Source organism: Cnephaeus nilssonii, assembly GCF_951640355.1.
Source record: "Cnephaeus nilssonii genome assembly, chromosome: 19".
In the NCBI taxonomy this organism is placed as follows: Eukaryota; Metazoa; Chordata; class Mammalia; order Chiroptera; family Vespertilionidae; genus Cnephaeus; species Cnephaeus nilssonii.
Genome location: NC_137090.1, coordinates 48,648,943 through 48,676,816, shown reverse-complemented (window position 1 = coordinate 48,676,816; position 27,874 = coordinate 48,648,943). Strand labels below are relative to the sequence as shown.

At 44.9% G+C, this 27,874-nt stretch overlaps 2 protein-coding genes and 1 pseudogene across 8 annotated transcripts in view; 2 read left to right on the top strand and 1 right to left on the bottom strand.

Moving 5' to 3' along the window:
* Window positions 1-127: 127 nt before the first annotated feature.
* Window positions 128-22,168, bottom strand: ZSWIM7 (zinc finger SWIM-type containing 7). 5 transcript variants are annotated; one of them, XR_013815026.1, is made up of 7 exons: window positions 21,853-22,081; window positions 20,320-20,341; window positions 13,620-13,722; window positions 3,307-3,411; window positions 2,782-2,857; window positions 1,389-1,508; window positions 128-487 (listed from the first exon to the last, which is right to left on the bottom strand). XR_013815026.1 is itself a non-coding variant. In XM_079797279.1 (7 exons), the coding sequence occupies exons 1-6, from the start codon at window positions 22,064-22,066 to the stop codon at window positions 1,392-1,394; spliced, it is 633 nt and encodes a 210-aa protein (XP_079653405.1). In that variant the 5' UTR covers window positions 22,067-22,081; the 3' UTR covers window positions 128-487; window positions 1,389-1,391. The 5 variants fall into 5 exon arrangements, 4 of the variants coding, with proteins under 4 accessions (XP_079653405.1, XP_079653406.1, XP_079653408.1 ...); XM_079797279.1 differs by having other exon boundaries at window positions 2,786-2,857; XM_079797280.1 differs by lacking the exon at window positions 2,782-2,857 and having other exon boundaries at window positions 155-487.
* Window positions 5,405-6,836, top strand: LOC307115590 (glyceraldehyde-3-phosphate dehydrogenase-like; annotated as a pseudogene). The gene has a single exon. The product of its transcript is annotated as a glyceraldehyde-3-phosphate dehydrogenase-like (transcript).
* Window positions 22,116-27,874, top strand: part of TTC19 (tetratricopeptide repeat domain 19) — a 26,074-nt gene continuing 20,315 nt past the window's right edge. The window contains exons 1-6 of one of the 2 annotated variants that reach the window (XM_079797273.1): window positions 22,116-22,370; window positions 22,449-22,567; window positions 24,224-24,334; window positions 24,786-24,824; window positions 25,565-25,621; window positions 25,933-25,994. In XM_079797273.1, the coding sequence (XP_079653399.1) occupies window positions 22,187-22,370; window positions 22,449-22,567; window positions 24,224-24,334; window positions 24,786-24,824; window positions 25,565-25,621; window positions 25,933-25,994 (572 nt within the window). In that variant the 5' untranslated portion in view covers window positions 22,116-22,186. The remainder of the gene's footprint in view (window positions 22,371-22,448; window positions 22,568-24,223; window positions 24,335-24,785; window positions 24,825-25,564; window positions 25,622-25,932; window positions 25,995-27,874) is intronic. The other variant, XM_079797274.1, reaches the window with a different exon arrangement.

Here is a 27,874-nt window from a genome sequence, read left to right as displayed (position 1 = left end):
ATTCCCTTTGCCCTTCCTAGAGCTAGTAGTGAATTTTACTTCTCTACCAACTTCAAGCTTTGCCAACTTGCTGGATCTCATAGTGTGAAATTTTTACTAAGTAAAATTATACAATTGTGTATGTATATTGGGTGAAATAAAAATAAAGAAAAAGTGAAAAAAAAGTAAAGAAATCAAGCTAAGGGTGCTGCATTGGCTTGTCATACAGAGCTGCATGTACCTTCTATTCTTTATCTTAAAGTTTGCTTAAAAATAGAAGCTTATACCCACTTGAAGTTTCCCAAGTAGCAGGAAAATCTTCAGTTTATTTGCCACACCTCACTGTAACAAAAGGCTCTGCCAACCACAGAACACTGCAACATCGTGGCTTCTCACGCAGCATTCCTTCACTAGCCCCTCATGCTTTGGGGGCATCGGGTTGAGGTTTCCTAAGCTGTAAAATCTTTTTCATCTGTTTGTTCACCGCTTCAGTTGCTTCTGCAATATCCTGTAAAGACAATGCAGGTTTATAAACCCTTACAGCAAATTCCTGTCCTTCAAGGATCCCACTTTGGCTGTGGACAGGCAGCTGTACCTGTAAAGTACTGAAATCTGTCTCATTTCCATCCTCATAACTCGTCTGCACTCTCCTGGGGTGCAAACAGTCCCATTTCCTCCCTCCTAACACTCTTCTTGGTCTCTCTTTTGCCTTTTCTTCTTCAGACTAGAAATCCATAGCAGTATCCTTAGCTTCCTTCAGGACATGAATTTTAGTCCCTTCATCTGGCTTGCTGTAAAGCTCAGAAATGCATGTTGGACAAAACCAGTACTTCGGTTGGTCTAGATACTACCATTCTAACAATACAGCACACTGAAGCTATTTTGGCACCAGCACCACAGGTACCTGAAGCTCCTGAAACCAGAACCCCAGTAAACCTTTTGGACTTGCTGCTGGTTGGCCACATCTCTGTTCTGATCTTTCATTGCTACAGAATAATTTTCTGAACCCAAGGTAAAGAATTAACACTTATTCATCTACATTTCATCCTACTCAGTTTTGTCTAGCATTTCAACCTCTTAAAAATTACTAGTACCTCAGTTACTTAAGAATCTAATTGTGGACAAGACATGGAATGAGGCTTCATTTAAGTCTAAAATACTTGATTCCATCTAGGAAACTTTTTGCCATGCGGCTTAGAAACTGGTTCAGATTCTTCATGAGGAGACTTGTACAGGGCTTCAAACCATACACACATCCTGGGTTCCAACCAGAGTGCCTCCTATGGTCCAGAAGAAAAAAGGGACAGGAACAACTTTCTGGATCTATTCCACCTCTCTGCCCTATGAACCTCAGGTTAAATGGGCTTTTTGTTGGTACTCCTATTTTGAAAGATAATGATAGTCTGTACCTTTTATGCTTCCTGTTGCTTCTTCATCAATAACATGTCCGTCAATTGCTTATCCGAGACACTTAGCTGCTGACAGGTCCCCATAACCTGACTAAGATAAACTGCTAAGAGGTGCTTGCACTGGAATACAAAACACACAGACCGGTTAGAAACTGGGATGGCCAGGCTAACCGAGGCCTCACTACCATTACAGTTAGCAGGAAAGGAGTGGGGCACACAGACTATGGGCCTTTAACGCACTGCTTAAAAACTGCAGAGACAGCTGAGACAGACGTATTCTTTCTACAAGTCAGAGGGCACAAAGGAAGCTTTACTTAGCCTGCTGTTGTGGGAAACAGGCTGGCACAGGTATATAACCACAACAGGCTCCTCATCTGAGTCTTAAGTCATATTTCTTTCTTCCTTACACCTTCAGAAAGCTGTTAATAGCAATGAATAGCCTTCCTGAAGCAGTGTTATTAGGTGCTTCACATGATCTCATTTAAACCTGACAGCTACTTCCTGAGAACAGCTCTTGTCCCCATTTTATTTTATTTTATTTTTTTTTATATTTCTTTATTGATTTCAGAGAGGAAGGGAGAGAGGTAGAGAGATAGAAACATCAATGATGAGAGAGAATCATTGATCGGCTGCCTCCTGCACGCCCCCTATTGGGGATCGAGCCCACAACCCAGGCATGTGCCCTTGGCCGGAATCAAACCTGGGACCCTTCAGTCCGCAGGCCTACACTCTATCCACTGAGCCAAACCGGCTAGGGCATCTTGTCCCCATTTTAACCATGTGCTCAGAATCTAGTCTACTTCTTTAACCACTGTTACATTTCTGGGGGATGAGGTGGGGGTGGAGGGTAAAGGTGGGCGGGCAGAACCCTCACATATACCAGCCTGTACCCACCTCTGGAGAGATGATCTATGTTGGACCTTATATCACTGAACTCACAACGCAGCTTTAGATATTGAAGGGGGCCCCTTTTAATCATGTTACTTTACAGGTGAAATAGGCCTATGGCACATCAGCTATGAATGTAACCTCTCGTACAATGGGATACCCAATTTGCTACTGAGTTCCCAAGATGTTTAATGAAGTTAAGAGTGTAAAACAGCCCTAAACTGGTTTGGCTCAGTGGATAGAGTGTCAGCCTGCAGACTCAAGCGTCCCAGGTTTGATTCCGGTCAAGGGCATGTACCTTGCTTGCGGGCACATCCCCAGTAGGGAATGTGCAGGAGGCAGCTGATCGATGTTTCTCATCGATGTTTCCAACTCTCTATCCCTCCCCTTCCTCTCTGTAAAAAATCAATAAAATATATATATTTTAAAAAGAGTATAAAACAAAGGGTAAGAATGGAATGGATGCTATAATTTCCTTCTTTGACAAGACTTAAAACATAGCTACCTACTCTCAGATGAGTGAAGCTTTCTCCTTGGAGTAAAGAGTTGTATGTCTTTTCCTTGCTCGAGGCTCTGGACTCCTGTGAAATAGGCAAAGGCACCAATGTGCTCTCCTGCCTCAGGTGGAAGTCAAGATGGCTAGTGCCAGGCTGTTTTATGGGCAGTGGGAAGAAACACCTCATGGCTGGAGTTGGGGACATGGAAAGTTGCCAACTTGGTTCCAGTTCGGTTCATACATTTACTGGGTTACCTAATTCCCCAGTGCCAAGCATTCAGAACTATCTTGTCCTCCCCAACGCTTCGTCCATGATCCTTTCAGTAAAAAATTGGGGTTGATGTATTTCTAAAAATGACACAACATTTTGGGAGGTTAAACCCAAGAGAGATGACTAATTGAAGTCAAAGATAATAAACAAGTTGTTTCAACATGTAGTAAAATTCCCACGTTGTACAACTTTTAAGCCATGATAAGGGCTACCAGTTTCTTTCCTAATTCAGTGGCAGTGGGAAGAGACTGCGCCATCCTCACCAGTAGGCTGTCACTCTTCCGGAGCACGGAGAAGGCAAATGCAGGACATGAACAGTAATGACAAGAAGCCAAACATGTGTATGTTTTACCAGAACTTCCAAGTACCTAGAAAGAGAAGGACAGATGGGATCAAACTTCAAAAGGTGTGCTGGAAACTGCTTCCTCCCTTGACTTTATTTGATGACTCCGAGTTACTCTGCAAATTGCACTGGAAGAACTGCAGTTTTGCAAACAAGAAGCGGAATCTCAATTTCCCTGTGTGCAGACTCTTCCCTCCTCCTCAGAGCTCTCCCCTTGAGGACTGTAGGCAATGAAACTGAGGAGTTGTAGGCTAGTTGAACCGTCCACACAAAACCACTTTTTTCCTCTTTGTAGCGATGCAGAGGGCCAACTCCAGGGGATGACTACAAAGGGGGCTGGGGGGGGGGCGCTCCTTCATCTACCTTTTATTGTGGTGTTTCTTACTTAACCTATGGTGTTTCACAGCATGTTTGCGAATTTCTAAAGCTTCTACCACAACCTTAAGAGGGTATGATAAGCCCTGGCTGTTGTGGCTCTGTGGATTGAGCATCGGCCTGCAGACTAAAGGGTCCCAGTTTCGATTCCAGTCAAGGGCACATGCCCGGGTTGCGGGCTCAATCCCTAGTAGGGGGCGTGCAGGAGGCAGCTGATCTATGATGCTCGCTCACCTGATTTCTCTCTCTCTCTCTCTCCTTCTGCCTTCCTCTCTGAAATCAATAAAAAAATATATTTAAAAAAAGAGAGTATGATAATTATTGGGTCTCCAAAGTATTACCAATGAATAAAACATTAGGTTTCTTCAGCCTTAGTTATCACCTGTTACCTCTTCTCCCTAGATAATAAAGTTCAACATAAACCCCTGGAATTCCACACTGACTAGACTGGTCCACTATCAGAATACTCTGGATTATGCTGAATAAAGGCAGTGAGGCAAAAAGATTTCAGAAAGAAGTGGGAAAGGTTTTTGAAAAACATCTGAGAACAGAGAAAATAAAGAACTTTTCAAAAGGGATGACTAGGCTGCTCAGGATGGAGGTCTCTGAAAGAGGCAAGCCCAGACCATCTAGCACAGTGGTTCTCAACCTTTCCAATGCCGCGACCCTTTAATACAGTTCCTCATGTTGTAGTGATGTAATGAATCGTAACGTAAATATCTGTGTTTTCCGATGGTCTTAGGCTCTACAGCAGTGGTTCTCAACCTGTGGGTCGCGACCCACAGGTTGAGAACCGCTAGCAGGGTCGCCTAAGACCATTGGAAAACACAGATATTTACATTACGGTTCATTAACAGTAGCAAAATTAGTTATGAAGTAGCAACGAAAATAATTTTATGGTTGGGGGGTCACCACAACATGAGGAACTGTATTAAAGGGTCGCGGCATTAGAAAGGTTGAGAACCACTGATCTAGCAGGATGGAAGGGAAGCATAGAATGTGAGGGGTGGGAAGAGGCCCTGTCCAAAACAAAGAGCCTTGCTGGCAATCAAGAGACCAAAAGGGAAAATATGATACATCTGTGACCAACTTACTGGAGAAGTCACTTGTTTAATTGAGTCTATCACAAACAGCCCAAAACAAAACCATGGAGAGCTTCATCCCTACAGTGAATTTCCAAACTGGAACTGTAAAATCAGTATCCAAGGGAAGTAGAAACATCCTGAGGGTTATTTCACCATGAAGTGCCACTTAGGAATCTGCCACAGGGCTTTAAAATTTGCTTTAGGCTCAAGATAGCAATCTAAATGAAAAGGCCAGGACTTCTTTATTTTGAAAAAGAATGCCAGCCTTCCTAGGATTCTTTCTTCTTTCTCCCCCACAAAAAATGACACAACAGGTAAGGCTTCAGCCAAAGAGCAGCAGTGTTCAGGGGCTGTGCTCTGTCTAGTGATTCAGTGTGGCCATGTCACTGCAGTTTTCTGAGCAAATCAGCAGAATTCCTTAGGGAATGCTAGATGGGCCAGAAATGGCCAATGACTGGATAAGAAGATACCTACTATACCCATTAAAGATTTCAGCCTCAGTGACAACTTAGGTATCAAAAAAATCACATCGGCTCTCTGCTCCTCCTGTTCGTCAGACAGCCTCTCCTCCTGCGCTGTGCCAGCCACAACCCTGAGACACGATGGTAAAGGTTGGAGAGAATGGATTTGGCCGCATTGGGCGCCTGGTCACCAGGGCTGCTTTTAACTCTGGCAAAGTGGATATTGTCGCCATCAATGACCCCTTCATTGATCTCAACTACATGGTCTACATTTCCAGTATGATTCTACTCATGGCAAGTTCAAAGGCACCGTCAAGGCTGAGAACGGGAAGCTTGTCATCAATGGAAAGTCCATCTCCATCTTCCAGGAGCGAGATCCCGCCAACATCAAATGGGAGATGCTGGTGCTGAGTGTGCTGTGGAGTCCACCGGTGTCTTCACTGCCAGGGAGAAGGCCGGGCTCACTGGAAGGGGCAGCCAGGAGGTCATCATCTCTGCCCCTTCTGCGGATGCCCCATGTTTGTGATGGTGTGAACCAGGACACGTATGACAACTGCCTCAAGGTTGTCAGCAATGCCTCCTGCACCACCCACTGCTTGGCCCCCCGGCCAAGGTCATCATGACAACTTTGGCATCGAGGAGGGACTCATGAGCACAGTCCATGCCGTCACTGCCACCCAGAAGACCGTGATGGCCCCTGGGAAGCTGTGGTGTGATGGCTGAGGGGCTGCCCAGAACGTCAGCCCTGCTTCTACTGGCGCTGCCAAGGCTGTGGGCAAGATCATCCCCGAGCTGAATGGGAAGCTCACTGGCATGGCCTTCCATGTCCCCACCCCCAACGTGTTGGTTGTGGATCTGACCTGCCGCCTGGAGAAAGCTGCGAAATACGATGACATCAAGAAAGTGGTGAAGCAGGCATCAGAGGGCCCCCTCAAGGGCATCCTGGGCTACACTGAGGACCAGGCTGTCTCTTGCGACTTTAACGTGACACCCACTCCTCCACCTTTGATGCTGGGGCTGGCATTGCCCTCAATGACCACTTTGTCAAGCTCGTTTCCTGGTCTGACAATGAATTTGGCTACAGCAACAGGGTGGTGGACCTCATGGTCCACATGGCCTCCAAGGAATAAGAACCCCTGGACCACCAGCCCCAGCAAGAGGAAGAAAGGCCCTCCGCTGCTGGGGAGTCCTGGCCCCAGTTCAGTCCCCTGACACACTGAGAATCTCCTGACCACTGTTTCCATCCCAGACCCCCTGAAGAAGGGGAGGGGAGTAGGGAGCCCTACTTTGTCGTGCACCATCAATAAAGTTCACTGTACCCAGCAAAAAAAAAATCAAAAAAAAAAATCACATCCTTTCTCGTGAGGCACTGAGATGTTTTTAACGTATCACCTACATCACTGAGTATCAGTGGAGGAATTTCCCTAGTGTGTCTTGGAAAACTTAATATATTTATTTATTTCAGAGAGGAAGGGAGAGGGAGATAGAAACATCAATGATGAGAATCATTGATCGGCTGCCTCATGCACGTCCCCCACTGAGGATCGAGCCCACAACCTGGGCATGTGCCCTTGACTGGAATCGAACGCAGGACCCTTCAGTCCCCAGGCCGATGCTCTATCCACTGAGAAACACCAGCTGGGGCTGTCTTGGAAAACTTAAGGGAGAGCATTAAAGTAGACTCTTTTCCCGAAAGAAAACCCACCAACACCCAGCAGCGACATGATAATTCTTGGGTCTCCAAAGTATTACCAATGACTAAAACATTAGATCTCTTCAGCCTTAGTTATCACCCGTTACCTCTTCTCTCTAGGTATAAAGTTCAGCATAAGCCCCTGGAATTCCACATTGACTTGACTGGTCCACTATCAGAATACTGTGGATTATGCTGAATAAATAAATGCCTCGTGATTTACAGAGGGGGAGAAATTCTAGTTTCCCTTGTCTGATCCTTTCAAAGACTGGCTAAGACTAAAAACACAATGTTTAACCACCTGAGGCAGTAAATACCATAAAGAAACAGCAAATTATGAATTTTCTCCTTCCTTATCTAGCAGTGAACAACTAATGAACCCAATATTCAGGCAAAAATCTGAGTTAGAAATGTCTGGAACTGGAGATTGACTTCAGGGATCATCTACTTCCTTTTACCCTTCAATAGAAGCATGACTTCTTATGGGAACTGCTCCCAGCTCTCCCACTCATAGTCTGGAATGGACCCTGAGGAGGAGAGAGCTTTTAAAAAAAGAAACATGCAGAAGAGGACACTCAGACCCATGGCCGGACGTGCAGGAATGGCGCTTGGAGGAAGTCTGCTGTGGCTTCAGTGAGGTTCTAAGGAGGTGACCCACCTTAGAGGGCCATCACTCAGAGGCTCCAAGCCTCTTAGGATCCACCACAGTGGTAAACTGTGTATTTATTGTTCTCCGTGTTTGGTGCCTCTCTCTGAAAGAGGATTATACATTCCTGCCCTATTAAGTACAGCCTGGCTATGTGACCTGCTTTAGCCAGTAAACTGAGTAGTCAAGCAGAAACAAAAATTGATGCATCCCATGTCCTCTTTTTCTCTGCTGTGAGGCCCAGTGGTCTACATAGGGAGGGCTTCTCCACCAACTGGGACCCTGGAGGAAAATATTTTAGAGCAGAGCTGCACCAACTTTTAATGGACCTGCAGCATGAATGACATATAAAACTGTAAGCCCTTGAAATTTTGGGGTCATTGTTACCACAGCATAACTTAGCCTTTCCTGACATGCACCCCCCTTCCTAGGTGAACCAAGAACGTTTATAAAAAAACAACTCAAATGACCAGAACTTAATGGCGACTTTAGCATAATTACAATTATACCTGGAGGACAGGAAGAATATTAGAAGTTGAACTATGGGAAAATAACCAGCAGGTATCAAGGCAATGTCTGATTCAACTTTTATCATTTCAGTAAGCCAAATTCTTACTATATTACAATGCAATGAAACCATTAAGGTTAACTTGAGGGGGTATATAAGATTCAAAGTCCAAGCTGACAGCCATAATTCTAGGAAGTTAGCATTTTCCTGACAAATAAAGCAATCTATATATATAAAAGCCTAACCGACTGTCCAACCAATAGTTATGACGTGCACTGACCAACAGGGGGCAGACACTCAACACAGGAGCTGCAGAGCTGCGGTGACTTGGCAGCTGCAGTTCTCAAGTGACACACCCGGAACCAGAGAGGAGGGAGCCTGATTCCGGGGTGCAGTCACCCGAGAACTACCCTCTTGCAATCCAGGACCCCTCGGGGGATGTCAGAGAGCCGGTTTCGGCCCGATCCCCACAGGCCAGGCTGAGGGACCCCACTGGTGCACGAATCCGTGCACCGAGCCTCTAGTGTAATACAATACAGGATGTAAATGACGAAAATTAAGTCATGGTAATTTTAGGAGGAACAAAAAATCAACAATAACTGCAATATTTCAAACAAAATCTTTAAGATTTTAGACTGGACAGTGTGGCTCAAAGGTTGAGTGTTGACCCATGAACCAAGAGGTCACCAGTTTGATTCCAGGTCAGGGCACATGCCTCGGTTGTAGGCTTGATCAATCCCCAGTAGGGGGCAATGCAGGTGTTAGCTAATCGATGTTTCTCTCTTATCGATGTTTTGCTCTATCCCTCTCCATTCCTCTCTCTCTAAAATCAATAAAAACATTAAATAAAAGATTTTAACTAATAACTAGATTGAAGAACCAGAGGACACTTAGAAGTCCACTTGGGCAAGTCAAGTGTATGCAGGTACTGGACCTGACACACAAAAATCTGAAGCTAAAAGTCATGGGAAAAACTCAAAGATCCTTCCTGTTTAAAGCACTTTGGCTATATAAAAAAAACAAACAAAACCAGTGCCCTGACGGGGAATGGAACCCAAAACCATTTGGTGTATGGGATGACACTCCAACCAACTTAGTCACCCAGCCATAGCTAGTACGAAGGTATATTTTGTTTTCCTTTTTCACAGTCAGAGGTAGTGGGACAATTGGGATATGAATAAGGGCCCAGATTAAAAAAATGTTTTGAACATTGCTGTTGTGGCCAAGTCCGCTCTGGTGAAAGACTGTGATGTACTGTTTGCTGGTATTCTGTGGAACTGTCAATAATCTGAGATACACGGATAAAGAAAATTCTGGATCTAACATCCATTAGCTGCTTCTCTGGGTGGAAGATGAGGCTTTTGAGATACAACAGTTTGTAGTTTTGACATCTTTTATCAAGGAATCACTGATTCACATCTAGTCAGTAGACGAAAATAAATGGTGAACTTGTATAGGTCATATTTTAGAATTAGCTTTATACTTACAGTTTTTAAATTGGAAATCAATGGAGATTTCCAAAGGTGGGGTGGGGTTGTTGTTTTTTAAAGAGTTTTTGTCACGAAAATAAAAATGCCCAGCTGACCTGCAAATAAATGCTTATTGTTTTAAGCCACTGAGGTTTGGGGTGGTGGAACCTGCAGCGTTCTCTTGTCCATAGATAACTGAAACAACCTCTAATTACCCTCTAGAAAAAAACTTTCAACTGGGCAAATGTCACAGAGGATCCTGAGTGATTTCTTGTTGTTCTACTAACAATATGTTTTGCATTGATTTCAAGAAAATCCTAGAGCCAGCCACTCAGTGCTACTTGTGTGAGACTTGATTTAAAATGGAATGTTTTTTTGTGTGGGTTGATTTCAGAAACTCTGGCAATACTTCCCACTTAATCTATGTTAGCATTACTAGGCACACAATAGTTCAGTCCATAAAGAGGGATAAGGCAGAAAATGCAAGTAATTGAGTTAAATTCATATGGTAATAAACACAAATGTCAATATAGCCTTTGTCAAGAGCAAATTTTGACGAGGGAGGAGTGGAGGTGAGTGTGAAGCATAGCAATCCCTCCTTTGGAAAACTGCTGTTTAAAACTGCTGTTTGAACTACTGTTATTCTTAGACAGTCTCTTATTCTGTAGGTCAACTCTGTTATTTTTAGACTGTAAAATAACTTTGTTTTTTGCTTGAATAGAAAAGATAAACTTGTCTGACCTTGCAAGCTAGCCATCTAACTGATATGCTGATATTGATGTCAGGTGCCTGTATAGATATGATACTTGAAGGTTACAGTTGTTTGTTAGATATGATATGTACTCAAGGTTACAAATTGTCCGTAAAAATAACTTACACAAGGACCCAAAAAAGATATAAGAAGAGAATGCTTCCTCCTTTGGGTGTTCAGAATTTGACAGAGGTAATCTGCTCTGAACCTGTGAGCAATAAACGACTCCTAATTAATTGGCTTGTTAAGGCGTCTGGTATCTAGCTCACTGATTTGCAATACAACAAGTGAAATCAGTAAAATGGGAAAAACGAGGCTGGGAAAAGGAAAATTGGATTCACTTTGTTCCATTTAAAGATAATGAAGTGTAAAAATGAATGTTGTGAACAAAGACCGAGCTTTCAAATGTTAACCCCATTTATTCTTTGCAAGTCCAACTTATTAATAAAAGGTTGAGTGAAAAGAGGCAAAGAGGTAGTTTTGTTTAGGGGCATGGTTTTTTAATTATTTCTTTGTCCTTTGAAATCAAATGAGTGTTGTCTTTTCTACTTTCAGACTCCTTACATAGCATTGCTATTTCATTCACTTTCTTTCGTGGTAGAAAGAAGCTGGCTTTTTAGTAAATATATAAGAAGTAGCAAGCTGAGACTCAGAGCCCCCTACACTGAACACATCTTAGCAGTTATTCATCTGGAGCTCTGCTCGGAGAAGGAGTGCTGGCTGGGGGACCTGTACTCGGTTAATTCATCATATTACTTGGAAAGGTCCTTATTATTTTACACAGCAGTGTGGTCACCTAGCAGTAGGTTATTAGCATTTTAGTCTTCTTTTCCTCACAACAACAACAACAAATAAAAAAACAATAAAAAAACCCCAAAAAACAAAAATAAGAAAAAAAAAAGAAAATATCTTCTCAGTTACAAACATTATTTAATAGCTCTGATTATTAATCTATAAATTCACTAGGAGAAAATTCTAATGGGAAGCCTCTTTTAAGTAAACACAATCCAAAAGTGTTAACCACAACATTCAACACTAATTACCCCGTTTTCCTTAAGGAAGAAATGTATGGAGATTTTGCCAGGTCGGCTATGTTATACTACTGTGTTGAATGGCAAGTTAATTCACTAAGCAAAGGCACCTATTGGCCCAGCAGGTCATTCACTCACTCAGAATTAACTGACATAGTCTCAGCTCTGAGAAGTTAATTACAAATTAACCAGAATCCAAACACTGATATATTCCCCCATTCCTGGTCTTCAGTAGGGCCTGAAATCCTCCTATATAATAAAACCCTAATATGCAAATTAACTGACCAAGGGAACGATTGGTTGCTATGATGCATGCTGACCACCAGGGGGCAGATGCTCAACACAGGAGCTGCCTCCCAACTGGGGCAGCACCTGTGTTGAGCATCTGCACCCCCTGAGAGGGAAGTGATCGGTGGTGGCAATCGGGGGGTGCCAGGCCGCCAGCCAAGGTGGGTGCCAGCGCCCCCCCGCCCCTGCCCTGATTGCCCCACCTTCCATTTGCCCCACAGATAGGCCCTGATCACTGGCCAGGCCTAGGGACCCTACCCTATATACAGGCAGTCCTTGGGTTACGTCGGAGATCCATTCCTATGGTGTGATGTAACTCGATTTTCGCCGTAAGTTGGAACCCACCTACATAAGCACCTACGTCACTCACATGGAGCATATATACAGCAGTAATGAAGTAAAACAGTAAAAAAAATTTAAAAGAAAGATAATTCCTGACCTTTACTTGTGGTAAATAAATAATAAAAAACATAAAGCACATATGTACATATGTCGAAATGACGGAACTTTTTTTTTTTATAAATACTGTAAATGGGAGATGGCAATGTAACCACGAAACGACGTAAGTCGAGTCTGACGTAACCTGATGACTGCCTGTATGGGGAACAATCTCTTAGATTTAAAAATTAAAACCTGGCAAGGCTACTCTAACACTGAAAAAACAGGATGATGCAGCGATGACATGCATGGACTCTGGCTTGCACATTTTGTGGTCAGCCCTGATTCTGACACTTATAACTGCGTGACAAAGCCAATTACTTAACTTCTCTCTGCTTCAGTTTTTCCACCCATAAGATGGGGAAAATGGTCCTACTGCCTCAGAAGGATCATGTTATGTACTACTTTTTATAGTCAGGGCAAAAAAATGTAGCTGCCCATACAGCAGCAAGATGCCTTTCACCTGTATGAAAAGTATGGTCACTGGTGCATGCAGCATCCCGGATTGCGAGAGGGATGTCCGACTGCTGGTTTAGGCCAGATCGGGCCTAAACTGGCAGTCGGCCATCCCCTGAGGGCACAGGCCGGGCTGACGGGACCCCTTCCTCCCCCGCTCCATGCACAAATTTCATGCACCAGGCCTCTAGTTCATTTATAAGAACTGACAGCTTCTTTTAATGCCTTCCAAGCCAGACACAAAATTTTGGAGATCACTGCCAATATTTTTATTTCACTCAATATCCCTTTCCCTCAATACCAGCTGCACTTACTAGTACCATTGTCTCATACAGCTAACCTGGAAGGTTGGGGGTTGGTTGGGGTCTGGCTCACCCTTTATATGAAAACAGGCAGTGTGGGATAGCAGTTAGAAATCCCAGCTGCAAGCCATGGCTATTAGTTTTATTTTCTGCATCTCAGTTTCCTGAAAAAATACAGGGTTTTTGATGAGAATTATCAACAACATGTGAAAGCAACTCAGAGCCTGATAAGAGGCCGTTACTTTAGAAATCTACCTGTGTTAAACTCTAGAGGCAAAACTAAAGTCCAAGTAGATTGCATTTAGTGCAGTTTGACCTTTAATAAACATTTCCTGACACCACTTTTAAAAGATCATTTCTGATGAATTTGAGCATGTGGAAGGACTCAAAATGCATTTGGGATCTTGCTTATAAGTAAGAGATTATGAACAAAGTGAAGATGTTAATACATTTGAGGGGGAAAAGCAGAAGTCAAGTATACTCCATTAGATCTGAGAAGAGTCCCTCCACATCATTGCTGGGTCTATACATTGCTATTACGTAGGGTTAATAGGTCATATTTATCTTACTTTAATGACTAAAACACTAATTTTACGTACTAAGTTTGGTCAAATGCTTTTCAACAGTGTAGGAAATACCTAAACCTGGTCACCAGCTTCCATAGAGATTCTTGAAAACATTTTGTCCTAAGGGGTTTCTGTTGAGATAACCCCCACCTCTAGATTTCTACCTGGTAAACATGCCTCCCACTGGGCGATGAGATTAAAGTGATGGACTGTCGATCAACTAGGTCCAAGGCCTGGAGGGCTGATGAGCCAAAGACAAACTTCAGCCTGGGAAATAGAAAGGTTTCAGGTTAGACTGTGACTCTAAAACTTACCTCAGTAATTTGCCCAAAGGATCACTTGCAGCATTCAAAAAATTTTAATTCATTTTAGCTTGGAAAAAAAAGATAATATAGCAAAATCCATGTAACCAATCCCCCAGAATAAATGTTAGCATGTTATTTACAAAGGAAGAAGCCCTCTTTAGGCCTCATAGTGCTTCCTATTCTCCTTCCCAATTCCCTTCATTCCTGAGACAACCATAAGCTTTTGTTGGTTTCTTTCCTATTAATGTTTTTGTGTTTTATTATATACAGTATGTGTGTATGTATCTTTATATATACACAAACAAACATGGTACATGTGGTACCGTTTTATAAGTTAAAACAAAAGGTACATTGTTGGCTTTTTGGTAACTTTTTTCCTACTCAACATGCTTTTGAAAATGATGCAAGCTGCCCTGGCCAGTGTCGCTCAATGGTTAGAAGGTTGGCCCACACACCGAAAGGTCTCAGGTCCGATTCCTGTTCAATGGCATGTACCTGGGTTTCAGGTTCTATCCCTGGCTCTGGGTTGCAGCATGTGCCAGAGGCAACCAACTGATGTGCATCTCTTTCACATCGATGTTTTTTTCTCTCTCTTTGTCCCTCTCCCCGCTCCCTTACACTCTATCTGAAAATCAGTGGAAAAAATATCTTCGGGTGAGGATTAACAAACAACAAAAAAAGAAGAAAAAAATTTAATTTTAATTACCTTTTGAATAATATTCCATTATACCATATATATAAAAGTAACATGTAAATACTTTTATTTTATAAGCATCCTATCAACGGACATTCTGATTACTTCCATTTTGGACTATCCTCTCTAATAAAATGGTAATATGCAAATTAACCATCACTCCGCTACATAAGCCACGCCCACCAGCCAAGCCACGCCCACCAGCCAAGCCACGCCCATCAGCCAATCAGGGCGAGTATGCAAATTAACCCCAATCCAAGATGGCTACAGCCACAGAGAACAAGGTTTCCCAGGTAACAGAGCAAACCAAGCTTTCCATAGCCGTTGCAGGCCTAAGCCTCCACTCAAGCTACAAAGTTTCAATTATAGAAGGTAAACAAATTGAAACAAATGGCGGCAGAATGGAGCTTGAGAGAGCAGGCCAGGGTTGCTGGCGGCAACAGGGGAAGCAAAGCTTTCTGCACACCCTGGCCGAGCTCACCCGCTTAAGGCTACAAAGTTTCAATTGTAGAAGGTGAATTAACTGCCACAGAAATGGCTGCCGCCCCGCCCCGGAGGGAGCAGCAGGCTTGGCTCCGCTCCAGGCTACAAAGTTTCAATTGTAGAAGGAAAATAAATCCCAGATACCAGGGCCTCTGCTTGGGTTGCCAGGGGGCGTGGCCGGCCTGCAAACCACCACAGGCCCCTCGCTCAGGCCGCCCCACGCCCCAAGGGAACCCCCACCTGATCCAGGACACCATTCAGGGCAAACCAGCTGGCCCCCACCCATGCACCAGGCCTCTATCTTATCTAATAAAAGAGTACTATGCAGATTGACCATCACTGCAACACACCATATAGCTGCCCCCATGTGGTCAAAGATCCTGCCCCCATGTGGACACAAGATGGCCACCACAAGAAGGCCAGCAGGAGAGGGCAGTTGGGAGGCACCCGGCCTGCAAGGGAGGGCAGTTGAGAGGGACCAGGCTTGCAAGGGAGGGCAGTTGGAGGTGATCAACCCTGCAGGAGAGGGCAGTTAGGGGTGACCAGGCTGGCAGAGGAGGGCAGTTGGAGGTGATCAACCCTGCAGGAGAGGGCAGTTAGGGGTGACCAGGCTGGCAGAGGAGGGAAGTTGGGGGCAAACAGGCTGGCAGGGGAGCAGTTAAGCATCAACCAGGCTGGCAGCGGAGTGGTTAGGGGGTGATCAGGCTGGCAGGCAGAAGTGGTTAGGGGCAATCAGGAAGGCAGGCAGGCAAGCAGTTGGGAGCCAGCAGTCCTGGATTGTGAGATGGATGTCCGACTGCCCGTTTAGGCCCGATCCCACCAGGATCGGGCCTAAACGGGCAGTCGGACATCCCTCCAGGAGTCCCAGATTGGAGAGGGTACAGGTTGGGCTGAGGGACAACCCCCCGCCGTGCACGAATTTCGTGCACCGGGCTTCTAGTTATAAATAATACTCAATTTTCCCTGTGCCTGTCCCTTAGTGCACATAAACAAGAATTTTTCCTGAGTATATAAGTAAAAGCAAATTGCTAGGTCTTAGGATATATGCATTTTTCAATTTTAATAGGTGTTGCCAATAGCTTTCCACAGTGGAAATAGCACCTCCACCAGTCCTTGTATGAGAATTCTATTTTCTTCACATTCTCACCAACCTCATATTATAATTTTTCATGTTTGACCATCAGATAGGTGTTAAATTTGTACTTTTTCATTAGTAATAAAAGCCATTCAGCTGTTAATGACATATCAGAAAAAATCATGTGGGGAAATTATTATATTAGGTGAGAAAGGTTAGACACAAAATTGTATATTTAGAAACTCTCAATTGTGTTTTTTCTTTAAAAAACTACAATTATCTCAAAATAAACGTGTGTTTTTTAAAACCAGAAGGCAATAAATCAAAATGTAATAGTGATTATCATTGGGTGGTATGATTGGTGTTGCTTTTTATGTTTTACTAGTGGCCTGGTGCGTGAAATTCGTGCACATTAAAAGGGGATTAATTAGAGGAAATAATTTAATATTGCTATTTGCCCTTTAAAATAGAAGTGTCAGAGATGAAAGAAAATTAGTAAAATGTATATGAAAACCTTCCTCCTGTCAGAGTCTGGGGCGCAACCACGGGACCCAGAGTCAAGTCCCCGCCCACCCACATGCGCCTCAAAATCGCATGAGACCCAGACCCAGCCGGCCCCCGCCCCCATTGGGCTAGTTCCAGACCTGGCCAGTCCCACCCTTGTCAAGCCCCGCCAGGCAGGGGACGTAGCCTCAGGCCCCTGGCCCGGCGCCAGGATGGGGGGCATGGCCTGAGGTCCCCCAGCCCAGACCCAGGCAGGGGGCATGCCTTGAGGGCCCCCATCAAACCCCGCCAGGTGGGGGACATGGCCTGAGGTCCCCCGTCAAGCCCCACCAGGCAGTGGGGGCGCAGCCTCAGGTCCCCCGGCCCGGCACTGGGAGGGGGCACAGCCTCAGGTTCCCTGTCAAGCCCCACTGGCAGGGGGGTGCAGCCTCAGGTCCCCCGTCTAGCCCCGCTGGGCAGGGGGCGCAGCCTGAGTTCCCCCGACCCAGCACTGGGGGTGCACCTTGAGGTCCCCTGTCAAGCCCCACTGGGTGGGGGGGGGCACAGCCTCAGGTCCCCTGGCCCAGTGCTGGGGCGGGGGGTGCGGCCTGAGGTCCCCCAGCCTGGTGCCGGGATGGGGGGCGTGGCCTAAAGTCCCCTGTCAAGCCCCACCTGGTGGGGGGCGCAGCCTGAGGTCCCCTAGCCCAGCACCAGGATGGGAAGCGCACCTTAAGGTCCCCCGTCAAGCCCCAGGCATGGCCTCAGGTCCCCTGGCCTGGTGCCAGGGTGGGGGTCGTGGCCTGAGGCCCCCCAGCCTGATGCCAGGGCGGGGGGGTGCAGCCTGAGGTCCCCTGTCAAGCCCTGCCGGGTGGGGGATGCGGACTGAGGTCCTCTATCAAGCCCTATGGGGGCGGGGGGGGGGCATAGCCTCAGGTCCCTGCTGATTGCTTGTTAAGGCTCCTTATGTGAACTTGGCTTCAGCTGTGGGTACAGCCATCTTTGTGATGGAGTGATGGTCAATTAGCATATTCCCTCTTTATTAGGTAGGATTTTCCAAGAACATTTTTTAAAATGAGTATGGATTACTTTTATAAACTGGAAAATAAAATGGTTGGGTTGAACTAAACCTGAAAAATTAATGTTTTATTTATTTATTTAAAAATATTTTTTTTTCTTATTGATTTCAGAGAGGGAGAGGGAGAGAGAGATAGAAATCTCACTGATGAGCTCCAGCTGGTTTTGCCCAGTGGCTAGAGCGTCAGTCTGTGGACTGAAGGATCCCAGGTTCGATTCTGATCAAGGGCAATGCCTGGGTTGTTTGATCTCCAGGGTGGAGGGGTGCGTGCAGGAGGCAGCTGATCAATAATTCTCTCTCATCATTGATATTTCTATCTCCCTCTCCCTTCCTCTCTGAAATCAACAAAAATATATTTTAAAAAATATCAATGATGAGACTCATTAACTGGCTGCCTCCTGCACACCCCATACTGGGGACCGAGTCCGCAACCTGGGCATGTGCCCTGACTGGGAATCGAACCGTGACCTCCTGGTTCATAGGTCGACACTCAACCACTGAGCCACGCCAGCTGGGCTAAAAAGTTAATGTTTTGAAGAATCCATATGCATTGACACAGAATAAGAACATAGAACTACTAAGACTTTAAAATTAAAATGTTTTACCTCTTAATTTTCCGACAAACTAGTCTCCTTATTAAAAAAACTACCCGACTTTTTAACCCAGGAAAATCTTCTATACGCCCAGTCGTCTTATACGCCAGAAAATATGGTACTGGAATGGGAATAGTTTTTCAAATTCCTACATTAAACATATAGAGATTATCTATGGACAAAGGAAAAAATTTGGTGATAACTTTATCAGAGGTAATCACAGTTTACTTTAAAAATGGATCTAATAAAAAATTTTAACCTGCCTTGTTCACCTTGCAACATATTATGAACATCTCTCTTTCTTTAAAAAAAATCTTTATTGATTTCAGAGAGGAAGGGAGAGGGAGAGAGAGATGGAAACATCAATGATGAGAATAATTGATCAGCTGCCTCCTGCATGTCTCCCCCTGGGGATTGAGCCTGAAACCCAGGCATGTGTCCCCGACCAGAATCAAACCTGGGACCCCTCAGTCCGCAGGCCGATGCTCTATCCACTGAGCCAAACCAGCTAAGGCTTGTGAATATCTCTTGAGAGCAATATTTTTCTTTATCACTTTTAACAGTTACAAAGAATCCCACTGGAAAGATGAATTACTTTTATTTTTCCCAAACTGTATTTATGGATAATTAGTATATTAAATCTAATCTGAAGTAGATTATTTCCAGGTTTGTTTGGTGGGGTTTTTTTTATACCTTTTTTTTTCTTGCTTTCATAAACAATATGGAGGAATATGTTCATTGCAAAATCTTTATGAACATCCATGATTACTTCTTTGGGTACATTCTTGTAAGTGAAATTCTGGATCAAAGAATATGTATGTTTTAAAGCTCCTATTGCCTGTTGCTAGATTACCTTCCAATTTACACTCCTATTGGCAGGGTATCAGTTATCTTTTTCTCTGTGTTCTTGCCAACATCTGGAACATTCTTACCAACCTTTTTTCTGTGGTAGTCAGTTTTATAGATAGAAAGTTATCCAATTATTTTAGTTTATATTTTTATGACCACTAGAAAAATTTACCTTTTCCCCCAAAGTTTTTGGTAAATTGCATTCTTTGAGTATTTGCCTATTTTCTTTGTTTTAAAAGTAGTAATTTTTTCTAAAAATGTATTAGAAAAAACATATGGAGATTTTCTATGGATAATTGTGTCAAATCATGAGTTCTTTAAAATATAATCTTTATACAAACAATTTAAGAAACAAACAAAAATTTAAAGCCCTTCTCTAAATTCTATCTCCTTCATTCCCCCTAAGACAGTGGGTTGGCAAACTCATTAGTCAACAGAGCCAAATATCAACAGTACAACGATTGAAATTTGAGAGCCGAAAACCGACTTCTGCGCATGGGCCACGAAGTTTCAATCGCACTGTACGTGTGCACCCGCACGTGGTATTTTGTGGAAGAGCCACACTTAAGGGGCCAAAGAGCCACATGTGGCTTGCGAGCCGCAGTTTGCCAACCACTGTCCTAAGATAATTACTATTATATTGTGGACTTTCAGTTTAAAGTTTTTATTGTTTTCTTTAGAGAGAGAGGTAGGGAGAAACAGGAGAGGGGAAAAAGAGAGAGAGACATCAATGAGAGGGAAACATGGATCGGCTGCCTCCTGCATGCCCCCTACTGGAGATCAAGCAGGAAACCCAGGCATGTGCCCTGACCAGGAATCAAACCAGCGACCTTTCTGTGCATGGGGCAATGCCCAATCAAGTGAGCCACACTGGCCAGGGCTCTTGTGGACTTTTAAGCATAAGTGCACATATGCAATTAAATATTATTTATTTTTAGGTAGCTTTCACTTTTTTTGTTGCTATTGAGAGTCTATATTTTTGAACTTCACTTTTTTTCTTGGTTTTAAAAAAGTAGTTCTATCATCTACAAACAATGATATTGTCTTTGCTTGCAGAAAGGTATTCTAATTTCTTGTAACAGCTACACTTCTAAACAATCATAAACAAAGTGTTATACAGGACAATGTGGGAATGCCTTGTACAATCAAATATGGTTTTGGCTATTCACTTGAAATAGGTTTTTAATAATCATGTCAAAAAATATTGTTCCTAGTTTGTTTTTTAGATTTAAAAAAAGAGAAAGGATTTGGCTTTTAAAATACATTAATGACTAAAAACCCCCACACATAATAAGAGATATACTTACAATAATAGATGCTCATCAGGAACTGTAAAACAGGGATGGAAAAAAAAGTTAATCATATTAAACCAGTGACCACAAACATAAAATTGAGCTTATGTATCTAATTTTACTCCGTCCCAATATTCCACTAAATAAGACTTTTTGAAAAGCATAAACTAAAAAAAATAAAAATAAAAAATGCATAAACTCTCTAGGATAATGACAGGGAGAAACCATATCTAAGAAAGAAAAAGAACTTTTTCAGTTATGTAAAACCTCAAAAAGTGCATCTCGTGTATTTTTCCTTCAGGAAGTTGCTCCAGTATGGGTTCTATACTAGTAAAATGAAGTAGCAGAGGAAGAAAACGGAAACTGTAGGACCATAAGGTTCACCATCAGCAATGGGAATTCGGGGTAATAATGCTGAAGGGAGCTCCGGAGAGGCAGCTGGGAGAGCAGCCAGTCTGTATCGGGGAAGTCAGGAGGCTTTAGGACAGGAAACTGAAACTGATAGAACACCTCATTCGTCTGAACACCTTGAGTACAGGTTTAGAACACTGATGATGAGCTTGAGTTTTCTATGAGGGATAAACATACAGAAAATTAAAGAAGCAAATGTACACACAACAGCTGTAACTCCAGGACAATGAGAAGTTACACAGGAAAGGAAAAGTAATCATAGCTTCCTACATGCTCAGCTGTGACTAGGTTTCACATCACACCAATGCTCTAAGAAATATCACCACTGAAAGGGGGTGGTGAGGGAGAGGAGGACTGTCGAGCGCAGATTAAGCAGCAGCAAACAGTTCTGCTGAAAATGAGCAGCCTCCACGGCGCGGCCTGCAAACCGGTCTCCGCGCGGCGCCAACGCCCTCGGACAGGGCGCACTTCCGGCGACCACCGAGCTGACACCAGGCTGACGTTTTACCTACCCTTTTTGGGACTGGAAGGTGTTTGAATTCCTGGCTGGCCTAATCTTTTAAGCGTATATATTGCGTTAGTTTTAACTGAAATGAGAAAAAAGATTGGCTTGCTCTTCTCAGTTCTTTAAAAGCAGTAACTCAAGGTACACCCTTTAAAAGTGCAGGGCTTTTAACACAAAAGCCAGCCAGGTGAATACGCAGAGGCAGCTGTGAGGCCTCATCTGCTGTTTCTGCAATGGCCATGTTCACTTCCATCAGTCGGGGCACTAGTTCCGAACAGAAGCCGAGCCTCTGGGCGGCTCCGGGGAGCGTGGGCAGAGCGCCCCCTGCTGGTCCGCGGGGAAAAGGTACTTGCACAATATTCAGGTTTACTCCCGTCACTGCCTCTGCACTTGGGTTTTGTGGCCCTGAAATATTTATTTACTGAGTAAAGTATATGAAAGGGTTAAAGTTAACAGACTTTGAGAAAAAGGAGTGCCGGCACGTTTAATAACTTAAGCTTTTACCTTCCTCTAGGCCTGCGGGCTCGGGAGCCCACCCGCCCCGCCTCCCCTGCTCCCGTTCCCGGCGGTGCAAGGCCCAAGGCCCGCCCCGCAGACGCCCACCCGCTGGCGCCCGCGCCCTCGGCCCGCACCGCGCGCGCTCTCCCGCACCGCCGTGGCCATCTCGCTCAGGAGCTCCTCCACCACGGCCGGCAGCGTGACCGCCGGCGAGGCCTCAGCCATGGGCCTGCGGGCGCGGCCTCCTCTGAAGGCCGGCGGAGCCTCGCGGGGGCGGGTCTGCGGAGGGAGCCCAGCTCCGGGCGCGGGCGGGGCGCCGCGCGGCGCAGTGACGTCCACTTGCGTCATCGCGCATGCGGACGGCACGCCTGACTCCTCTCGCTACGTCACGGCTCAACTCACCGAGTGCGCTGGGCGCTGCGGGCGGTACCGGCCGGGCCTGACGTGCGCCGGGGGCGCGGCGCGGGCATGTTCCGGCTCCCGGGCGCCGGCCTGGGCCGAGCCCTCCTGCGGGCCGCGGGGCGGCGGGGCCGGGGCTGCTGGGCGCACCTGCCCTCGGGGCCGGCGGGAGGCCGGGCTCCTGCGGTGCGGGTGCCGCCGTCCCGAGTCGCTCCGCAGGGCGGGGGCCCGGGCCTGCTGCCGCTGCTGGCAGGTGAGGGTCGCGGGCCCGGGCGCGCGGGGCCGGGCGCGCGGGGGCGTGGGCGGCGCTGACGCGGATCCCTTCCCGCAGCGCTCGCGTGGTTCTCGAGGCCCGCCGCGGCGGAGGAGCCGGGAGCGGGCGGGGCCGCCCGGGACGCGGAGGAGGACGAGGCCGAGGCCGAGATCATCCGGTTGCTGAAGCGAGCCAAGGTGAGGTGGCCCTGCCCAGGCGCCTCCCGGGGCCGAAGGCTGGATGGAGGCTCCGAGGTCAGGTGCCCGGCGTTGGACGGGGCCCGGGCGGAGGGCGGCGTGCGTCCGCCCAGGCCGGTCAGACCCCAAGGCTCCAGCCACGCCGCCGGCTCCAGTGCCGGGGGAAGTGCACCGGGCGTCGTTCTTTGAAACGGAATTAGCGGGAACGTTTGGTCGTTTTTGTCCGCGAACCGGCCAAGCTGACAGGACTGGCAGGGAGAATTGTTCACACACAGTCTGTAACGGCCTGGAAATGGAATGTGGTGGTGCCTCTGAGCGGGTTGGTTCTTTTTTCTAAACTCTTCCTTCTCGCCGCTCTCCATTTTCTCTCCCCCCGGGTTGTCTCCGTTCTTCCGTTGGGCTAGCTACCGCCTTGAGGCCAGCAATGTCCAGATTTGTATTTCCCTGCCTGCCCTCTCCCCTTGGAGGCTCTGCCTACTTCTCAGATGAACTGGCCCCAAACTAAACTGAATTAAATTCCTCCCAGCACATTTCCTTCACCATCTTCTGCTTACTACCATCTGTGCAGTTTTTTAGCCTGAAAACCTCAGTTATTCTTAAAACTTGAGGTATGTTATCACCACCTCCCGATACACTTACAGTCCAGCAACAATTCCTGTGGCCAACAAATTAAAAAAAAAAAATAAAAAATCAGCCCCCTTTCCTTTGCCTCCTCTGCTCTCACCCCAGCCATGTTGTGGCAGCCTGCCCTATTGCCCCTGCACTCCATTCTCCATGCCGCATCCAGTGTTTTTTTTAAGAAGGTAAAGCAGATCATATCACCTTCTTGCCTAAAAACTTTGAATGACTTCCCACTGCGTTTTTCTTTTTAATCCTCACCTGAGGATATGTTTTCTTACAGGTTTGAGAGAGAGAGAGGAAGAGAGAGAGTTGCCTCCCATTCTCGACCCAACAGGGGTTTGAACCCGAAACCTTTTTGGCAAACAGGATGACACTCCAACCAACTGAGCCGCCTGGCTGGGGCTTTTCACTGCATTTATGATTAAATTCAAATTTCTTGCCATGGCCTGCAAGACCTTACCAGAGTGACACCACCTTACCTTGCCCACCCATTTACAATAATCCTCTGGCTCACCATCTTCCTTTCATATCTCTCTTCATTTCTTGAATGGTTCTGAAAGAACTGCTCTCTTCTGTCTGTAGGGCCTTTGCTCATTCCTTATTCTCTGTTTGGGTCATTGTCTCCCACAATTTCTTATTTGGGTGATTCTTTCTCCTTCTTCAGTTTATCACTTACTTGGAAAGCTCTGGCTCCCGTTTAGAGGACACCCTTATTGTTCTTTCCATTAATGATTTTTTTCATAGGTCTTATCGTTAGTTGTAATTAAGCTTATTTGTTGTTCAGGTGTAGGGCAAGGAGCTTTCTTTTTCTGTGAGTAAAAATTGCTCACATTCCTGCTATCTGCATCTGTGGGCCAAAACTTTGTCATATAGCCATACATTGTAGACATAATGCCTGGTGCATTCAGTGAATATTTGATGAATGAATGAATGGCTTCCTTCTATGTGTTGGGATGTATAGCCATATCCTTTTCTGTCTGGTAACACATGCATCTGCTTTCTTTACATTTCATTTTCATGTTTTTATCTTTTCAGTTGAGCATCATGAAAGATGAGCCAGAAGAGGCTGAGCTAATTTTGCATGAGGCACTTCGTCTTGCCATTCAGAGTGATAACAAGAAGGCCATCATTTACACTTATGATTTGGTAACTCATGTAACTAATCTCAGCCACTGATGAAGGGTGGATGCAAGAGAAGGGATGTTAGCACTACTGATTTATATTCCTGACCTTCAGGACTATAAAGCGCTTGGTTTTTGTTTTACTAAGTTTTATTTTTTTTCTAATTTTTATTATCCTTGGGGTGTCCCTTATAAGAAGTTTCAATCCCAGACCCAAAAGAAACAAATATCATTAACATTTGTTTTTTCAAGGATGAGTGAATTTAGATTTGGTTTGACATCCACAAAGCATATGCAAGTATTTAGTCTCATACCATTGCTGTACTTTGCTTCTGGTAGATTAGTGACATATTTTTTTCTCTGAACAGTTTTTTAATTAGAGGATGAAAGCAAAAAGGAGTCATTAGCTTAAAAGTTTTGAAATAAGTAGGAACATGGTGCTCTAAACTAAAAAACAATTTATAATTTGCTTTCAGATGGCCAACTTAGCATTTATACGGGGTCAGCTTGAAAATGTAAGTAAGTAAATCACTTTGTAATATCTTGAATTTGTGAAGGATTGGCTTCAAGGGAACACTGTTAGTAAGGGTACAGACTAAGCTACTGTAACAAAGAGACCCCAAAGTAGAGTGATTCAAACAAGGAGGAGGTGTATTTCTAGTGCATTAGTCCAAAGGTAGTTAATCACCGAAGGGGGCTTTGTACCTTTGTTCCATGAAGTGGTCTAGAAGCCCAGGTTCTTCTTAGATAGGTCCTCATCTGCATAGATGAGCTGGCTCACCTCCAGCTTGCAGGAAGGAAGGAGGAGAGGATGGAGGGTAAGCAGCTTACTTAGAAAATATGAGTTAAAGATTGTTCACATTTCTTTCTGCCTGCATCTTTTGACCAAAACTTTATCATACCTAATTGCAAAGGAGGCTGACCTATGAAAAATTGAGGAGATTCTAAAACTGAAAAGATGGAGAGGAGAGTGAATAGTAGGGAATAGTTTGCAGTTTCTGCCACAGTGGCTTGGGATTAGAAGATAACTTCTAAAGTTTTCACTCATCACAGAATAGTTTTTAAGGTGCCCAGAGCATGTGGGGTCCAGATTTTTAGTCTGTTTTCCCATCACAAGGATACTTTTCTCTGTGTATGTGAATGTGTGTGCGTATTGTGTTTTATGAGGAATGATGCATCAGACTAGTACTTAGAATCCAGGGTCATCTAGATAGTGGACCCAAATAAAATAAAAATCTTTTCCTTATGCTTTTAGGCAGAAAAACTTTTTAAAGCAACAATGAGTTACCTGCTTGGAGGAGGCATGCAACAGGTAAGGATATTGCCTAGGATTGGGCCCTAGCTGAAGCTGGTTTCAAAATAGTCTTGCTTCCTGAAAACACCGAACTCCCAACATGTGCTTTGGGGGAAAAAAAACACACGTAGGTCCCTCCCCCTCCCCTGACTTGTATAAAAATTGCCACTCTTTCACTCATGCAAAAGCATGGTAGCTGAGGAATTCACAGGTGCCTAATTCCTCCAAAAGGATAAAGACTGACTTTCAGGCCCAAGCCAATCTTGAAGTTGATCTGAAATAGTCCATGAGGAAGTGTTACTTGTCATGTATTTTCTTTCTCCCAATAGGAAGACAATGCAATAATTGAAATCTCTCTAAAATTGGCCAGTATCTATGCTGCTCAGAATCGGTAAGTGTAGCCAGACTCTAGGACTGTGGACAGAAAACTGTGATCCTGGGATGGTGTATAGTTTTCATTTACCTACTGGGTCTCCAGATCATCTGGGTCTTCAAAAAATTGGGTGTCACATTCAAAGTGTTCCCTTCTTCATCACTGAAATCCTCAATCTTTCCCAGTGTTGCCCCTGCTGTTTCAGTGAACCTGCTGAGTGGGGAATATAGCCCTCAGCCCTGGCTGCACAGAGACAAAGCTAATCAAGGGAAGCAACTTGAGTTTAGCTCTTTCTAGAAGAGAAGGAAGCAGTGTAAAAGCTGCTAGGGGTAATAAACTTTGAAGAAACCATTTTGCTGATATAAGTATTACCCAACCAGGAAGTTAGGTATAAAGTTAAATGAGAGAGTTGCTATGGAGTCTTAGTGGCTAGTTTGGTTGGCAGTATTTTTAAAGCATCCAGAGATGGTCCGGTAGCTAGGTTTTAGGAAGGGGGAAATGTCTGGGAGTAGAGAGACTTCTGAGTAAGTGGGATAGGAAGTCAGTGCTAATTTAAAAGTATTAGATGAGTCTCGATCCTTAGAAAGAAGGAAGTCTGCCAGCTACACAGGAAGGGCTTTAGAAAACCATTTGTATGTGTCAGGAGTTGATGAGTGAGAGCTGGAGCCTTTCGTTCTCTCCAGGTGGAGTTCAAAGAAGAAACACTTAGCATGTAAGCAAAGAACTCCTCTAGAGAGCTATATTCTGGGATGAATTTAAGGGAAGACTGAAGACAAGCTTTTCCTTAGATTTTAGTTGCTGCAGAAGTTGGGTACTAGAGGTTTGGAATAACATCAAGTCTGGTGCTCATGCATGGCACTGGTCCCTGCTGACCCTTGTCACCAGGAACCGCTGGAAAGCACTTCTGAGGGCCTTTGATTTCCAGTCTTTTGTGGAGCTTTGAGGTGGGTCCATTCCAGGCAGCATTGCAGCTGGGTCAGTCTGCCTTGGAGGAGTAATAGGACTAGGTGTTGATGGGTATGAACTCCTAGGGTAAGAAGCCCAAAGCTAATCACACTGGAAAGTAAGACAAATTCATAGTCTTGTAGAGGTGAAATCTTGTGTAGGAGCCTCTAATAATTAGTTTATAAATTATTCTGTATTCTCCGCAAAAGTGTTTGTTTGTTTGTTTTGTTTTATTAAGAGAAGCCTGAGACCAGAAGATACACAGTTAGATCCTGAGGCTTAGAGAGACTGACATTAGTTGGAGGGAAGTCATTTCTGGACATTTCACTCTGACTAGGAGCATCTTGTGACCAGCCGCCCCTGCTCCTTGTCCTGGCTGGATCCAAACCATGTCTGTCAGGGTTTGGGTCTGGGGAAGCTTCTGAACTGTGGGATCACCTGTTCTTCCTGGCAAAGCACTAGAGGAGCAGGGCTGAGCTTTCTAGTACCACTTCCAGTAAGAAACTAGAGCCAAAACAAAGCAAGAGCCAGGACTGAGCTTCTGGATGGAGGAGTTTCTGTGCATCTCTTTACAGAAACCAGCAGTTGACCCTTGTTCTACTCAGTCTGCTGCTGGGAGGACACCAGGGCTAGAGTGAGGCTAACTGCTTCCCAGTGCCACAGCTAGGGGTTCCATTTTGTGAAAGAAACCTTCATCAAAGACCTACAGCTTGGAAGACATATAAAGTTATTCCAGACATTGTAGGAGGTCATTAGTTAGACTCCTAGTACAGGGTGGCTTTTGCCTCCATTCATATTAGTATTAGTTTGAGCGAAAAAGTGACTCAGCTGTTTGCATGAGATGATGAAAACTGCTGGTTATGTCAGTTATTAAAACTATAGCTGCATTCCTAGTTTTTATGTCTTAAGTTACATTAAATGGGTGACTAGAAAAAAAATATGTAACTTTTGAG

Bases quoted from the DNA above. Each gene is read 5' to 3' on its own strand.
- ZSWIM7 (XM_079797279.1), bottom strand. From the start codon at position 22,066: ATGACGCAAGTGGACGTCACTGCGCCGCGCGGCGCCCCGCCCGCGCCC. The intron at 3,412-13,619 runs GTAGAAATCTAG...TTCTCTTTCTAG, and splicing joins GTGGGAGGCATGTTTACCAG to GTACTTGGAAGTTCTGGTAA. The intron at 1,509-2,785 runs GTAGGTAGCTAT...TTTGTATTCCAG, and splicing joins AAAGCTTCACTCATCTGAGA to TGCAAGCACCTCTTAGCAGT.